General features: G+C 34.7%; 1 protein-coding gene across 1 annotated transcript in view; it reads right to left on the reverse strand.

The window, feature by feature from the left end:
- The window catches only part of LOC107560363 (sodium channel protein type 2 subunit alpha-like), a 109,497-nt gene extending 94,277 nt beyond the window's left edge, over positions 1–15,220 (reverse strand). Inside the window, exons 1-6 of the mRNA XM_016244514.1 lie at positions 14,973–15,220; positions 11,287–11,350; positions 2,428–2,569; positions 1,159–1,356; positions 675–848; positions 234–587 (exon numbers count right to left, since the gene is read on the reverse strand). Coding sequence (XP_016100000.1) covers positions 234–587; positions 675–848; positions 1,159–1,356; positions 2,428–2,569; positions 11,287–11,350; positions 14,973–15,165 — 1,125 coding nt within the window. The 5' untranslated portion in view covers positions 15,166–15,220. The remainder of the gene's footprint in view (positions 1–233; positions 588–674; positions 849–1,158; positions 1,357–2,427; positions 2,570–11,286; positions 11,351–14,972) is intronic.
- Positions 15,221–18,652: the final 3,432 nt, after the last annotated feature.

Below are 18,652 nucleotides of genomic sequence, written 5' to 3' on the forward strand. Positions count from 1 at the left end.
ATTGATTGATTGATTTATTAAGTATCAGTCAAACTTGTCCAAAGTATCTAGACATTTCTTCATGAGACTGATCCTGACTAATTTCTCCACAGGAGACGATTCCAGTCGCGGTTCTTCGTCGACTCGTACCTGATTCACAGGTGCTTTATTACAAATCAGTCACGCTGTTTCTAATTTACAGGACTTCATCTCTGCAGCCCTGCTCGTTTGATAAGAAGCACAAAGGCACTTACGCTTTCCTCCTTGACCTTCTCCATGGTGCATGTCGGCAGCGGCAGAGGAGACAGCGGTCCCTGGCCCGAGATGCCGTTCTGGTCTATGGCCACGAAGAGTTTCCCGTTGATGTTGAGACTCGGGAAGAAGAACTGCGAGCTGTGGCTGCAGGTGCTCTGAGCGCTGGTCCTTCTCTTGCTCCAGGGCAGCGCCAGCGCCCCGCCGCGGCTGTCCGAATCACCGTGATTGCTGAACTCATCATCGGCGAAATCCACCTCCGAGTCTTTGTTCGGCGGCCGGAAGTTGAAGATGCTGACCTGACTCTCCCGTCTGGCCCGTAAGGAGAGAGTGCGGACCAGCAAAGAGTGCGTTTGCTAGAAAAACGGAGATGAATTGACTTAACTGGAGACAATTCCACGGAATAAAACAACATGAGGGTGAGTTTTGGGTGATAAATCTACCTTCATCCCCTCTATAGTGTCTATCTTGGCTGATTTGTCGTTGCTGCCGTCCTCTGTTCCTTCTGACAGCAGCCTCGAGCTTTTCCTCCGGTCCAGATTCCCTTTGCCTTGTGAGGAGAACGGCGACACATCGGCCGTCAAGATGGACTCGGTTTCTTGTGCTTTCTGAGCCGTCTGACAGACAGAACGCTGTCATTATAATCACAATGTAGCATGACTTCTTGTACATTGAAATCGAGGGGTTGTGACGTCATTGGCAGGCGACGCAATGACACTATAGACACGCTCCTTGCCACTAGTTAAAATTGCTTATTTCTCTGGATTTGAACATTCTTCGAAACATTTGGGATAATGTAAGTACACAAGTCAGCAAAATATATAACACTGTTCTAGTGGCTTTTGGATATTTTAATAAAAAAATCTTACATATTGTGCCTTTAAATGTAGAAATGAAGAGCTGATTTCAGCAGTGACCCCGACGTACCTGCTGTTCCTTCTTCAGCTGCTCCATGGCGAGCTGAAACTCTTGTTCTTTCAGCAGGGCTTCTGCGATGGTGGCCTGGTTCTGCTCCTCGTACGCCATGGCCACCACAGCCAGGATCAGGTTCACCAGGTAAAAGGAGCCCAGGAAGATCACCAGCACAAAAAACACCATGTACGCTTTTCCCGCCGAGCGCAGCGTCTGTCAGCACAGAAACAGCGCCAGGTCTCAACGGCTGCAATAACTCGCAGATTGAGAGAAACTCATGTGCAATTAAAGCTTGTGATTAGTGACAGACAGATGCATTGGTCAGAATGATCAATCAAAGGCTATTGAGATCATTTACAGCAAAAAAAATCTGCCAACAGCCTAGTCAGTGGATGAAAACAGATGAATAAAAGTTTAATTTCTACATACACTACCATCCAAAAGTTTGGCATCATTTCTAATGTATATTTTACTGCCAAAATACAGAAATAAATTACACTGAATTTTATATTTACATATTCACTATCATTCAAAATTCTGGGGGGGTTTTTTTGCTCACCAAAGCTGCATTTATTTGATCAAAAATAGAGTAAAACTTGTGAAATATTATTATGATTTAAAATAACTGTTTCTATGTGGATATATAGTAAAATGTAATTTATTCTTGTGATCAAATCTGAATTTTCAGTGTCACATGATCTTCAGAAATCATTCTAATATGCTGATTTTCTGCTCAAGAAACATTTCTGATTATTATCAATGTCGTGCTGCGCAATATTTTTTGTGGAAATCGTGATGCATTTTATTTCACAGGATTCACAGATGAACAGAAAGTTCAAAAGAACAGCATTTGTTTGAAATAGAAATCTTTTGCAACATTAGAAATGTCTTTAGTGTCACTTTTGATCAATTTAATGTGTCCTTGATGAATAGAAGTTTTAATTTCTTTAAAAAATTCAAAATAAAAAAGTAATAAAATTACTGACCCCAAATGGTAGTGTATGCATATACATTTTATATTTATACATTTTATTTTATTTTTTATGATGAAATATTAAATATTTTATATTAAATACAAAACAATTAATATTTTGTTTTAAATTTGATTTAACAAATACAGTAATGATATGATTCTAATATGATCAATTCAATGCATCCTTTACAAATAAAAATATTAATTTCTTAAAAAAATGCATCTTCTAAGAAACGTATGTCATCCAGCTACCAATGAACAGTTTAATGCTTGAATGTGATGTAATGAGAGCGAACAGACAGTCTACTGACGTGATGATAGAGGTTTTCCCAGTAATCTTGTGTCATGAGTCTGAAAAGCGAGAGAAAAGCCCATCCGAAGGTGTCGAAGCTGGTGTAGCCGTAGTTCGGGTTTCGTCCAGTCTTCATACATTCGAAACCATCTGGACATTTGCTGCGGAAAACAGGAATAACGGGTTATCATCACTGCAAACACGGTCAGTCCGTTAGTGTGTACAGGAAATGAGTTTGTTGTTTATTATCGGACGTCCTGAAGGGGTCTGTAACATGTGCACAAAGGTGAGCGCTCTCTGAACGCTTGCTCTATGAGTTACGGTTGCGCTGAGAGGCGGGTGGCGCCAGCGGTTCGTCCCGTTCCGGGGCCCGTCTCCGGCAGGCGGCAGCTGGCTCTCAGCAGGCTGGCATGTTGAAAGCGTGAGGGTGCGGGTGACGGCTGCTATCGCGCTCACACACCTCGCCGTGTCCCTGAAGGACGTGCTAATGGACGGGCCCCACTTCAGTCAGGTTTGGACGGGGCCCCGGACCCCAGACGCACTGATACCAACCGCCGCTTCCTTTCTCGTGTGGCAGAACGTGCTTGAGATTGGGACTGTTTACAGCGGCACGGCTTAGAGTTTATGACAAAAAAAAGTGATAGATTTGTTTTCAATATTGACAGTAAAATTTATTATTTATTATATGATAAAAAATAATTTTCAGTTCTGCATTAAGTTAACTGAGATGTGTTATAGCACTTGCATATTATTGCTCTTTTGTTGGTTGTGATTGCTTCTATTGTCCTCATTTGTAAATCGCTTTGGATAAAAGCGTCTGCTAAATGACTAAATGTAAATGTAAAATACTGCTATCATCAAGGTTTTTGTCTTGTTTTCCAGTGAAAAAAGAGCTTTGTTATTGATTGTTTAGATATTGTTTTTGTTGACAGAAAATAAAAACCTTTTTTCATCAATATTTAATCAGTATTATTTCATCATGGTTTTAAAATCAACATTATAAACATTAATTTATCAGAAAATAATTAATTTTTTTAAAAGTTTTAAGTTAAATGTGTTTTTGTTACTGATTATTTAGAAGTTTTTATCTACAGCAAAAGAAAATATTTTAAAACTTTTTTTTTACTCAAAATGTAATCTGTATTATTTCATTATGGTTTAAAATCAACATTTAAACAGTAGTTTTTGTTCTCCAGAAGTGAAGGTATAAATTAAATAGATTGTTATTATCAACATTTAAAAAAAAAAAATTTATTAAAATATTATCAATATTTAGTAAATATTTTTAATCACTGCTTTAAAAATCAATGTTTAATCTGTATTTTGTTTAATATACAATTGGCTTGTTTTCCAGTTTTAAAAAAAAGAAGTAAAGGAATAAATGATAGTTTAACTGTTAAATATAATTTTTGTTATTGAATATTTAGTTCATTTGTTTTTTGTTGCTGAATATTTTAATTTTGTTATTGAATATTTATATTTTTTATCAACAGGAAAATAAATAAATAAATAGTAGTTTTTTTTAAAAGTTATATATAAGTTGTATATGTACTATAGTATATTATACTTCCCAGTTCATGCCACACTGGGGAGAGAGGTGTTGTAATAACGTAAAATATGTGAAAAATATTGTGTTTTTCGAACAACCTAGAATGAGAGCCTGTTCTAGTACACCCCCAAAACAAAATCAAGACTTTGTAAAAGAGCATAATAGGACCCCTTTAAATTGAACCTTGTTTTGAGGATGTTTATAAATGTCGGATCCTGTAATGGTCTCATCAGTGATCTGCTGTTGTCATTGAGTTCCAGCTCAGAGTCACTCGGAGAATTTGTCAAAGAAGCCCCTCTCAGCACACTGGCAGCTGGGACCGCATTGCCGGGACACAAAGCATTTCGACATGCTCTATTTTGGTCGCTAGAGAGTCCCTCTGTCCTGTCAGGGTCCCGAGAATAGGAGAGCCGGGGCCGGGGCCGATAGACAGGCTCTGGGAATCTCTGTTAGGAGCCGTGTGTGTAAACCAATCTGTCGGTTCTGTTTGAATAACTGTTATGCTGTTATGAGCCAAGATGGACTCAAGGTTACTTCCTTTGGGAGTCTGAACTCTGGACGCTGCTGCGGGATCAGATGTCGCTCCGATCGGCCGGATTGACACGCGCAAGATTAAACGTCTCACTATAACGCAACACCGTAACTAAGTACAAAGACACAAAGAGAGCTCAGATGACGAGACATTGATGCTTTATTGTATAAAGATGATGCTGATATATTTAGGAAAAGTAATATAGACGAGCAGGGAGAGAGTTTGGCTGGCATCAACCTGATGCCTGGAGAAAAAGCACACAGTTGGGAGTTTTGGATTTGATTTGACATGACGGTCATCGTTGTTATATGATTGAAATTATTTGGATTCTGTAGATTGGGCAGATTTAAAATATCAGGTCTAGACAGTATCTGGAATATTTCTTTTTATTAATATAATATAATATAATATAATATAATATAATATAATATAATAATTTACCTTTTCTTTATCTTTCAGATATAATGTTGTAAATTTGACCAGATACTAGAGTGATATAACAAATAAGTGATATAAAAAAAGTGATATATATATATAAATCTAAAATAAATTTCTAAATGTACATATACACATTCCTGATATTGCTGAAAATGTATGCATTTCTTTCTTTCTTTTTTTAGCTATTAATCTTCCTAAAAACGGAAATGACTGAATCATTTATTTAAAATTAATTCGACTGGTTAAAAAAATAACAAAATTACACTTTTTTTTTAAGAGCATTATTAACATATACAGTATATTGAATATCATCATAAGGCATCCAAATGGTTTTCTGAAATATCATCCAGTCCTACCAGATACAGGACAGACTGAGCAAAATCACTGTTTTATAAACGTTTTGGAAATCTTTTCTTTACAGTAGACAAATGATCCCGAGCGTACAGGAGGTCCGGTCCTCTTCTCATAGTTTGATCTGTTATTTGGCTCAGCGCCGCAGACGGAGCGAGAGAGAGAGTCCAGCCCTCCAACAACAGACGAGGAGGTGAAACGAGGCGAGCGCTTCTGTTTGAAACGCCGTCAGCCTTCAACTCAGGTTTCTATCCAGGTTCACAAGGTGACCAGAGAGCTGCACGCTAACAACGGCTAAAATAAGACCACTGGATTATTCACTTAATTAATCCCTGAGGGAAACGAACTAGCAAAGGATACAAATGCACTGACAGGAAGAACAGCGGCTTCAGATACATAGAGCTTGTGCTGTGCGACCTACATATGGAGATATTAATCATATTGATAATAACAAAACAACATCATCTCTTTCAGGGCAAAAACACACATGCTTCTCTCAAAGCTTAAAGTATATAGGCTTTATTTTTCTTGTTTTTATTTAGGCCTCATTGAAGTTATTTGCTTTAGGCATTAGCATTATATTACTTTAGGTAATATTCTGGTTAGTGTGCTTAAAATAAGTTATTTAATCGATTTACTTTCATATGAATGAATGAATGAATGAATGAATGCTGAATATGTATGTTCCTGCTTTTAATGATAGATAGATAGATAGATAGATAGATAGATAGATAGATAGATAGATAGATAGATTTTATATATCTATGTATATCTTTAAATAGACATATAAATAAAGATTTTTTTAAATTTGTTTATTTAATCAGTATTTACTTGGTATTATCGGTAAATTATCAGTATTTTATCAGTATTATTTCATAATGGTCTCAAAATCAACATTTAATCAATATTTATTTTTGTCTTATTTTTTTTTCAGTTAAAAAAACTACCAGAAATGAAGCAAAGGAATAAATTTGGGGGTTTTATCGGTATTCACTCAGTATTATCGGTTAATATTCAGTATTAATTCATCATGGTTTTAAAATAAAAATTTAATCAATATTTTTGTCTTGTTTTCCAGTAAAAAATAAATAAATAAATAAATAACTTTTTCAGAAATGAAGGAATACATTGGTGGGGGGAGGGGTTATTGGCATTTACTCAATATTATCGGTTAATTATCGGTATTTAATAAGTATTAGTTTTTTAAAGTAGTTTTTTTTGTCTTGTTTTCCAGTTAAATATAAATATATATATATATATATATATAAATGAAGTAATGGAATAGACTTGTGGGTTTTTTTATCGGTATTTACTCAGTACTATAGGTAAATTATCAGTTTAATCAGTATTCATTCATCATGATTTTAAAATCAACATTTAATTAGTATTTCTTATCTCATCTTACAGTTTAAAAAAATACCACAAATGAATAAAATTTTTTTTAAAAATCAGTATTTACTCAGTATTATCGGTAAATTATCAGTATTTAATCAGTATTATTTTTCTGCAACAAAAAAACAGCAGTTAATCAGTATTTTTTGTCTCATTTTCAGTGAAAAACACAATCAGAAATGAAGGAATAAATTAAGTAAAATTGGGTGCAGATAATGTTGCACATTAACTTTTTTGACAACTAACAAATCTGACCATTAAAAAAGCAATGAAGCTGTTAGTCTGAAATGTGGTTGCATATTACTGAGCTATTCTGAGTTAACCTTTCGTTTCATGTGAGTGACCTCTCAAAGTACCATTAAGGTCAAAATACAAGCCAATCGCATTTTATTAATAGACTCTTGTTTGAATGAATGTCCACTAACACCCTATAATTACTAAGACACATGAGAAGACATTATAATTGAGATGTTTGGAGTTCCATGAAAATCAGTGAGTGATAAAGCTGGTGGTCAGTCGGCGTGAGTGGCCACTGTAGATGAAGGACAGAGATTACTTGTTGATGTGCTCTCCAAAAATATTTATATACCACCACTAGCCAACAGCAGAGCACATTATATCACACTTCCATTAGTTTTGTATTTATAACCATTACCTTGTTACATATTATAGAACAACACTTGCCTGTGAAGCAGTGTTATTTTAGTATCAATGAGATTTTTAATTAGTTTTTAGTTAAGGTTTTAAGAGTTGTATTTATTAAATTTTTTAACAATAATTTAATTTAATTTAATTTTATGTCATTTTATGTCATTTTATTTTATTCTATTCTATTCTATTTTATTTTTAGTTAGCTATAATAGCCCTGCTGTGACGTGACAGTAGCTCAGATTTAGTGTCAAAAAACTTTACATTAAATTTATTTATGTCACATTTTTTGTTCATGTAGTTTTACAGATGTTTCTTTCATAGGCAGCACTGGTAAATTCGATTAATTTTAGTGAATCAGTCCGTTCGGATGATTCATATAGATGATCCAGTTCCAAAAATGAATCAATACTTCAGATTCCCTTCACAGAATTTAACGTTTCCTTTCTTAAACAGCAGCATTTAGCTAATATCTTCAACACAATGTTTTTGAATATGGTTTTGTTGGTTGTATTGAGTGTACATTTAATTGTGCAAATGTTGTTTCAGATATTATCCCTTTAAAATACTTTAAAAACTGCTTATTTAAATTAGTTTAACTTATTAACTACCCAGCTCACAAAAATATGATCTAAGAATGTTTTGCTAACATTATGAAAACGTTATTTCTAAATGGTCTCCCGTTTTAATTTATTCATTTATTTTTCTTGGTTATGTGAATATTAGTGGGAAAACATAATTGGAATGTAACTTTTAAAGTAGTAACGTTTAAAAATGTATGAACAATGTACAAGTAATGTTTTGTTAACATTATTAAAGACTAAATTATGTTGAACAAACGTTTTATTAACGTTACTGGAAGTACCTAGCTAACAAAAAACATTCTGCGAATGTTATGCTAACGTTCCCATTAGGTCCTGAAAACGTTATTTCCGTATGTTCTCTGAACATTCAAAATGTCAAGTTTTTTAAATGTTTTAAAAATTAAGCGTTAGCGTTAGTTCTGGCAGGTCACGTGAGTCAAGCTTGCATCAGCTGATTCTCAGCTGATCACATCTACCTATAGGAATACGACACCTATCGCGGCATTCCTATATAAGCTGTATTCAGTATTATTCAGCAGCTTTTCAGCTTGCTCCGGAGCAAATTACCCTCCTCCATCCCCAGCTCCACCTTTCGCCACAGTCAGGACTTGGCTTTCTGATATTCCTTGCTAATCAGACTCCTTTATCTTGGATAAAGTGTTACACTTAAATATCAAGTACATTAATGATATCTGCCTTGTTCTGTTCTGTTAACCCTAGGGGGGTTATTATTGCTGCTCTCCCTGCTCATGACAGGCTGCATGGATGGGCAGGGAGTTTTTTGCCCAGAACAGAACCATACCGCCAAACCAAACTTTATGCTAAGTATCTATCATTTTGACGATAGTGTTGATGGTTATACGATTGTTATGGGAAGCTTTCATTTGAATCATTTCGCAAACATTATGGGAATGTTACTTTTAAATGTTCTAGGAACGTTCTGAAACAAAAAGTAACATTTAAAAAAACGTTAGAGGAACGTTCCATGAATGATGTATAAATAACGTTTTGATAACATTATTAAATACCAGATAACTTTGAACAAACAGTCTATTAACATTTCTGAAAGAACGTTTGTTCGTAATGTCGACAGAACCTTGCCGGAACGTTCTGAGAACATTCCCAGTTAGCTGTGTAGTATTTTAACTGTTTCAAAGCAGCTTCCTAACACTGATGCAGCTTCAGGAGCCCTGACCCTCGTAAAGCGCTGAATAAACTGAATGTATTTAACAGGCCTGCATCACACACACTAGACAAACGCTCGTCTCCGTCTCCGTCTCCGTCTCCGAGCGCTGTTTTATCAGAGGTGGACATGTGTCTGTTATCATGGCGGATTCGTCCTTTGTCAGATTATCTGTCTCAGTGAGATGAGATTGAAATGCTCCAAACATAATGCAGTGATTGAGAGCTGAAGAAATGAAGATGTGAGATGTTCTGGAGGCTTGTGAAGATCATTCCTCTGCTGAGGAACAGTGAAAGTAAAGCTTCTGGAAACAAACGCTCCTCAAAAGATCCTGAGGATCAGATTTGAGACTCTAAAACATGATTGATGGAGAATCAAGTAAAGCTGAGCTGCTTCAGTGTAGTAAGAGTTCATCTGGAGATATTACTGACGTTATTCTGACGCTTACTTGATCAAAACCAGTCAAGATTTGACACGAGAAGCTCCAGCTGAAGACCTTTTACTTGCTAAAAACTCTAAACTATCAATCAGACGAGAGAAGGCATGCAGCAGGTTGCATAACAGGTTTAACAGCAATCATGCTGATCATTTATAGACTAAACGTTTATACATTTCAACTATTTTGTAAAAATTATTTTTGGTGTTCCGCGTTTAATTAAATTCATTTCTCAGTGAAAACTGTTTCAAAGTAAACCCTTCATCATCTTTTTTATGTACTTCATTCAATTAAAACTCATTTATATATTTATGTTTCTCTGACGGTACATGATTCATAAATACACGTTATTCCAGAGAAAAACACCTTTTGTCTTTTTAGTCGTAAGTTATTAGAAAAGCATGTTATTATTTGTGATGCTTTTATTATAATAATCTGTATTATTTCTCATTTCAGAAACAACGTTTAAACCAACTATTTTAGTTGTATTATTTTAGTAGTTATTTTTAGATACTATTATATTTTTATTAATGTTTTTAATAGATTTTTATTTTTGTTGTCGTTTTAATTTTAGTCAAAGTCTTTAAAATGTTGTTGTGTTTTTGTCATTTTTATTAGTTTTTGTGTTTTATTTTAATATGTCTATATGTTTTTTCCAGTTTTAGTTTAAGTTATTTTAGTACATCAAGTTAAACTAAATGAAAATGATAAAAAGTGCCTTGGAAAATAGCTGAAATAAAATCATTTTAAATTTTTTTCTATAATTAATTAATTAATTTATTGATTTATATATTTATTTATATAATTCTTTACTTTATTTTATCAGTATTTTTTTTTTTCAAGTAACAAGTCATTTTTATAGTTTTAGTTTTAACTTTACTATAATAATCCTGTTGATTAAATGAATCCATCCTGGTATTATTTATTTATTTATATATTAATTAATTATTTAATTATTTAATTATTTTTATCTAATTAGTTTCTGGTAGATAAAATGCATTTATTTATTTATGTAATTATTTAATTATTTTATTATTATTTTTATTTTTTGACTTGTCTTGTTTGTTAGTAGTCTTGTTTACTGAACTCCATTAGATTAAAACAGATGGCGTCATCCATTATAGTACTGATAAAAAACCTGATAAATAAATGTTTTTTGTTTGTCGTAATATAATGAAGGACTCGGAGATGTGCAGTTCACAGCAGTTCACGCAGACACCTTCCTCTCGATTGGAGGGCTTGATTGGCGTCTGTCTGGTTGCTGTGAGTTAGTCAAGGCCACTGACTCATACAGTACATGCAGCTCTGCTGAATCAGACACTCACTGCTCTTACAGCAGCTGCAGCACATGAGCGGCCTCCAAATGAAGAAGTCATTACCTTTTATAGCATGCATAACTCCGCCCCTAAATTCTGATTGGATGAGCCACATTTGAAGGTAAATTACAGTAACGACCACACATTCTATTCAGAATTTTCAGTTTCAAACCACAGATATTAAGATCAACCATCAGAAGAATTGTATCAAAGATGTGAGAACAAGCAAGTTTTGGGCTCTTGCGATCCATAGACAATACCTGCTGGAGTTTTCCAATCACTAAAAACAGCAAGAACGTACTAAATAAATGCTTAATGTATTTAGACAGTCAAATTCAGGATACAGCTCATTGAATATGCATCCCACAGACGAGCCCAGGATATGATCGTAGCTACCAATTCGCCAAAATTGTGCACCACAATCCAGTCATAAAGCGCATTAAACTCACCCAGCATCACTTGCGTTCCCACATATTAAGGCATCCTTGGCTCCCTCCACTTTGAAGAAATTATCTGGAAGAATAAAAAAAAAAATAGAATCTGAGAATTTCTGATTAATTACATCTCTGAAAAATCTGGAGTAAAGTTCATGTGTTGTAATCAATCAGCATTTTTGAATTACTAAATAAAAGTTAACCCTGTGATATTATTTATTTTTATTAAAATACATATTTATATTAATTGGTGTAATGTTAATATTATTTATATACTCTTATAATAAAAAATATTTTTTAAACAGCTTTTTTCGTGTATTTTAATATTTTAATTTAAATCTTTTTACATTTTAAATATTTGTATTTAGCTTTAATTGATTTATTTCCGTTTTAGCTTTAGTCGTTTTAGTTTTATTTCAATTCTTATTGATCTTAATATTTGGGTTTTTGAAAACTTCAAAACAAGAGCATCATAATTCCACGTCTAATGATATGGAATTAATAATTCTAAATTAGTTACATGTCGCCATGCCTTAATGGGTTAAAATGACATAAAAAATTATCTTAAAAGGATGAAAAATCTGTAGCTTTACTGCAAAATATTACATAAATGAATGCTGTTCTTTACTGTGTTTTGATCTCAGATAAATTATTTTTTTTGCTTGTATTTAAATAGAATCTCAATGAAGGTGTCAGCATTCACAGATAGATATTTACATATTCATTTCATTAATATTTTCATTAATATTTATAACGTTTGTCAAAATGTTTTCAGACAACTTTCTCGGAACGTCCTTATGACGTTATTTGTACTGAAAAAACATTAATATTAAAAATCAATATTCAAATAACGTCATATTTTGGTTAAAAATAAATTCAGCAGAACGTTTAAGAAACGCTTTATCAGTGTTCTTAGAATATTACAATTCGTTTTTCAATGTTCTTTAGAATATTAAAAGTAAACGTTTAAATAATGTTATGTTTTTGGAGCAAAAAAAAGAAAGAAAGTAGAATGTTGAAAGAAACATTTTTGTAACCTTTAAATAACATTCACATTTTTTTGACATGTTAATGATCTTAGAAAATTAAAAATAAACTTTTAAATAAAGTTATGATTTGGGTCAAATAAAATTAGAACGTTTAAGAAACGTTTTGTAATTTTTAAATAACATTTTAATCGCAACAATACAAACGGGACATTCTAATGTTCTTAGAATATCAAAAATAAACATTCAAGTAACATTATATTTTGGGAAAAATAAAATTAGTGGAATGTTTAAGAAACGTTTTTGTAACATTTAAGTAACGTTCAAATCATGACAAGAGAACTGGACATTTTAAAGTTCTTAGAATATGACAAATAAACGTTTAAATAACATTATATTTTCTGTGAAAATAAAGTAGAACGAAACGTTTTTGTAACCTTTAAATAACACGACAAGAAAACCGGATATTTCGACGTTTCAGAAACATTTCAACACAATATTCCCAAATCATCCTAAATCTGTTACCTTACATTATAAATGATATAACTATATAGTTACATATATATGTCCCTGCAGCACAAAAGCAGTGTTAAGTGGCTGGGGGATATTTGCGAGTGTGTGTGTGCGAGTGTGTGTGAGCGTGTGCGAGCGTGTGCGTGTGAGCGTGTGCGCGAGTGTGTGAGTGTGTGTGAGCGTGTGTGTGTGTGTGTCATTTTGACATTTTAAAAGTGTAACTTGAACTAGTTGAACTAGTAGCTTGAGTTTGAAAGCAGTGTCTCAACCCTGCAATCAACACGTCTGGATGTTCAGAAACCGAAGCCGCTCTGCATAAGCTACAGCCTGCGGTTTCGTCTCAGGACTAAACGTCTGTTTTTCCTCCAGCTGAAGAGAGTGGCTGAGAGATTACGCAGCTCGGGATCCGTCGGAGGGTTTTATCTGCTCTGGTTTTCGCTCGAGTGCCGCTGGGCGACGGAGGCCGGAGGAGAAAACTTCGTTTGGCACGAGGCCCGATCCTGTCATCCAGCTGTCGGCATTCTGTGTTTCAGCATAACCTTAAATGCTTCTCCTGTGCGGAGCGGGAAAGGTTATGGGCCTCAATATATCGGCTTTGATCGATTCTACGGCTGATAGGCCACCAGTGTCCATCAGATCTTTACTAATAAAGGTTTCAATTCAGTGGTTCTCTATGTTTTGGAGCATGCAAACCATGACAAAGCACTTGAGGAGAAAGCGTCTTGTCTATTTCTGTCTGTGTCCTACATCTGCGTTCTGGGGTCAACTTAACGAGTGCCAGCGCTGTCCTAATTGCTATTCTAATGAAATGAGACCAACCAAAAAAAGACTAAATCTCATCTTAGACGTCGCTCTTCTGACGGTATTGTCATTCAGCTGCAGAATTATGATCAACATGCTTCATATCACAGTCTACACGTGTGAAAGTGACTGCAGGGTTCATTCAAGTGATTCACACAACAGGTGATTTTCAAGTGTTTATTCAATTAAAGTTAAATTCTAAGAAATAGGAAAAAATTTAATTATATAACCAGTTGCATAAACATAGCCATCTGGCCGATTAGCAGTTAGCCAAATGTCTTAGTCATCATAAAATAAAATAAAATAAAATAAAATAAAATAAAATAAAATAAAATAAAATAAAATAAAATAAAATAAAATTAATTTCTGATTTTTTACATGTTTTCTAAAAAACTTTTAAAAAATGTAAACATTTCTAAAACGGTTTTTATTACTTAAAAAAGCTGAAATTAAATGACATAAATATTAGATGAAAAACTTCAATTAAAAAAACTTTTACAAGAATTAGAAAATGTGTCTAAAATAATTTTGTTCAAGCTGAAGTACTAAAATTGCTAAAAAATAAATATGAATAAAAAATAAAAAATGTATAAAAATGACAAAAGCACAAAAGAAAATTACTAAAACTTGTCTAAGTTTAAGTACTAAAATCACTAAAAATACAACCAAACTAAATATACATTAAAGCTAAATAGAAATATTAAATAATAAATATACATGACAAAAACATATAACAACATTTCTAGAACTAAAACAAATCACTTGAAAATTACTGAAATAAATACATTTGAAGTATCGCAATGACTAAAACTAAACTGAAAGAAATATAAATTAAAACTGTTTGAAAACTGGAAATATAAAAAAATGAAAGCTACTTCAAAATATTAATAAATACTGTAATCGTATATAAATAATCCTAAAACAACACTGGGTTATTTTATCCAGAGAAAAGACAAATTACAAATGAAATGTCTTTAATATCTCCTAGAAGGTAATGAATCTTTTGCTAAAGTATCCCACTTCTTCTATGTTTCTCCCGAGTCTCGATGTCTCAAAGTGTGCTCAGATTTAACAATAACCTCAAACATTTCTCATCTATTGATCTGAGCTCCTGTTACTGTATAACAACTATTTATGTCTGTTTTTATTTCTCAGTTTCCTCTCATCTCGACTGAAGAATATCAGAGAGACTTGAAGGTGAACTCTTGTGACGTGGACCAGTAAGAAACCACCTAAAACCTGCTAAAACCCACTCACATCGCCTCTGAATCAGTGGTGAGTTCTGCATGGCCACACGCCACCCACATTATCTTCTTGTAATGTATGAAATAGAAACTAGCTATTGTTGAGATGTGTCTGAGCATTCAGACTTTATACCGGCTGCGTCTGAGCTTCACTGACCTTCATTAGTGATGAAGTTCTCCAGCGAGGACCAGGTTCTGTTATTGCAGAAGAAAGTGCTGTTGTTGTGTGAAGGTAAGGTGGTGTTGAGACAGTGCGCGGTGCTGCGGACGCATTTCTGCCGCAGGTTCCCCATGAAGAGCTGCAGGCCGATGAGAGCGAAGACGCTGAGACAGAAGACCGTCAGGATCATCACGTCTGCCAGCTTCTTCACCGACTGGATCAGCGCGCCCACGATGGTCTTCAGGCCTGAGAGCAGCAGCGGCACAAGAAGATAATAACGCTGAACTAAACATTTAAGATGCTAATTTTGGGGTACAGTCTTAAAAATAAAGGTGTTTCAAAAGGTTCTTCAAGCGATGCCATAGAAGAACCATTTTTGGTTCCACAAAGAAGCATTCAGTCAAAGGTTCTTTAAAGAACCATCTCTTTCTTACCTTTTTGTAATCTGAAGAACCTTCTTTCGCCACAAAGAAGCTTTTGTGAAACAGAAAGGTTCTTCAGATGTTAAAGCTTCTTTATGGAACCATTTAGACAAAAAGGTTCTTCTATGCCATCGTGAAGCACCAGACAGCTGAAGGTGAACCTTCCACCCCGATGCCATTTCACTTGTGTGTGATTGACCTGCAATACAACATGTTGCACCTGGAGGTCCTTCGTTAATTAAGTATGTTAACAACTGTAAACGAGTGCAAAAGCTCCCATCTAGTTTTTCAGCAGCAGTATTTTTTCCATTCATTTTTCCCATAGGGGTCTTGTTTTAAAGAGTTATGAGCCATGAACCAAACCAAGCAGCTGCAAGGTGAATCAGAAAACGGCAAACTTTTATTTGAAGCAAAAAAAAAAGTGTTTGAAAATCGGACTGTGACTGTGAACGTAACGGCTTTACTGAAAGAACTACAATCCCATGATGCATTTCGAAAGACATAATCAAAATACCAATGATGAATATAAAACTATTTATTTAAAGATGTTCATTACATTAATAAAAACAATAATTCATATGCTAATTATATAGAGAGAAAGAGAGTGGGCGGAGCAATTTTGGTGCAACTCTCTGATTGGTTGAATTTCCCGTACGGCATCATGGGTAATGTAGTTTCTCAGTTGTTATTACTTTAAAAATCCATTGAAATAATGCGAACGGATGGCTTCGTAGCCGTCGTAGATCACAGTAGGTCTGTCTTTAGCGGTTTATGAATAGATAGATAGGAGAAAATGAATGGAAATTTACTTCGGGGACCAGACTGTTGCACACTCAATGGTAGTTACTTGGACCATTGAGATGAATATAATTTAAACCTGCTGAAAAACAAGCCGGAACGGTTTCCACAGCACAGGTTTTAGAGCGGTTTTGGCCACACAAACCGGCTACCCAGCTAACAGGGAACGTCCTCAGAACGTTCAAACGTCAAAGTGACGAACAAACGTTCTACCGGTAATTTTATCTGGATATAAACAATGTTCCCAAAGCATGAGAACAAAAACATTATTCGTACATCGTTCATGGAACCTTCGTGAAACGCTTAAGCTGGACGTTTTTCAAATGTAACAACTTTTAGAATGTTCCCGAGAACATTCAAATGTAACATTCCTATGACGTTCGCAAATGGAATGTTTCTGAAACGTTCACATAACCAAGAAAACGGAACGCTTAGAAATAATGCTTTCAAACGGTGATGTTTTTAGAACATCTTTTTTGTTAGCTGGGCAAACAGGCTGTTTTTTTCTCAGCAGGGAAGCTCTTTGACTTTGATTTGCTGTCTAATCGTCATGTTGCCCAACTCAAAAGTCTCATTTCCTACATTCTGCATTTCCGTGTTTCCAAGAGTGTATTGGAAGTGCCGGAAATGTGTTTGGGTCATTTGGTCATCCACTAGCACCGCAGGCCTTGGCGTTTGGCGGCCTCTCACCTGGGATGACTGAGATAGTTTTCAGTGCTCGCAGAACCCTGAATGTCCGTAACGCTGAGACATTGCCCAGGTCCACAAACTCAGTAACATATCTGCAATAAGCGAGAATTGGAGCACAGACAATGACAACAACCCCAACAACAGGCAAACAACACAGTGGTGAATGAAGCAGGATGTCGGGAAGTTGCTGGGAAAGAGATGAACTGGAGAACACAGCGCGGGAAGAATCGGATGCGGGTCAAATCCTGAGCTGTTGGACTGGACAGTGAGCAACACTTGCGCACGGCTTCAGGAACCGCTTACCTGGGATTACGGAAATAGTTTTCAAAGCGCGGAGGACCCTGAACGTTCGGAGAGCTTGCAGATTGCCTACTTTTATAAATTCAGTTAGCAACCTGCAGAATCAGATTACAGTTATGTGCATAAAAACAACTGAAAGACAAAAAAGGGAGAAAATTAAAACGTCAAACAACCCAAACGATGTGCTTTTTGCTCCTTTAAAGGAATAGTTCACCAAAAATTTTTTATAAAAATGTTTAAAAATCAAAAAATATATTTTTTAAATCTGAATGGCTTTAGTTCTTCCGTGGCACATAAAAGAGGATTTTTCGCAGATGGTCACAGGGACTATTTTCTATACAATGAAAGTGAATGGGGACGAATGCTGCACAATTATTTAGCAAAATAACAAGAGAAATTCACACACAGTGTATAATACAGGGATTCAAACTTATTTGTCAACCAAACACATTTATATTATTTGTAAACAAATTTAAGTATTCATATTTTAAGTCATCCTGAAGTTAATATTTTTAATAATTTAACAACACATTTGCACATTTGGTTCTCAGTTAATGGTCACATGGCATGCATAAAATATTAAAATAAATAACAAATATTAAAATAAATGTATAATAGTTTATCTTTTGTAGTAAGTGTTTTATTTTGATTGCTTTTACAATTTAATTTTGGGGGGTTAAATTTAAAGTTTTTAACATCCCAATACACCCGTGACTTACTGGCAGCGGCTCCATCTGACGTCTCTGAGACATCCGGTTCAAGGACAAGCGGCCTGTTAAAGCTCGAGAAATAAAGCCATAAAGGCCAACGAGAAATAAGCACTTTATCACGGCACGGCTCACTGAGATTCATCTGAAACCGCTGGGATTTCGACAGAAATGCAGGTGTTTAAAGAGACAGTTCACCCAAAAATTACAATTCTGTCATCATTTACTCACCCTCAAGCTTTTACAAACCTGTCTGAGTTTTTTTTCGTGTGTGACATTTTGAAGAATGTTGGAAACCAAACAGTTGACGGTAGCCATTGACTTCCATAGGAGGGGAAACAAATACTATGGAAGTCAATGGCTACCAGCAACGTTTTGGTTACCAACAGTCTCCAAAATATATTTTCTTGTGTTCAACTGAAGAAAAAAAAACTCGTATAGGTGTGTAAAAACTTGAGGGTGAGTAATTGACATCATTTATATTTTTGGGTGAACTGTCCCTTTAAATGCTGCCGTAAGAGGCATAAACATCTTTTTGTTGAGCTGATGGCGAATCCTTTAAGATTTAAGTGGAAGAAACCGTGATTATGATTTACAGTGACAACATCATGAGCCGAACAACATGAATATGAAAGATGTAAACTTTAAGTATCATGAGAAAGTGCTTTGATATTTTCTAACAAAAGAGTTGATTGTGATATGAAAGTTGGCTGGAGGGAATCACTAACAATGAAGCATGCTGTTTATTTGACTCATGATT

The sequence above is a fragment of the Sinocyclocheilus grahami genome, unplaced genomic scaffold, assembly GCF_001515645.1.
Source record: "Sinocyclocheilus grahami isolate Dianchi unplaced genomic scaffold, SAMN03320097.WGS_v1.1 scaffold721.1, whole genome shotgun sequence".
Taxonomy (NCBI): domain Eukaryota; kingdom Metazoa; phylum Chordata; class Actinopteri; order Cypriniformes; family Cyprinidae; genus Sinocyclocheilus; species Sinocyclocheilus grahami.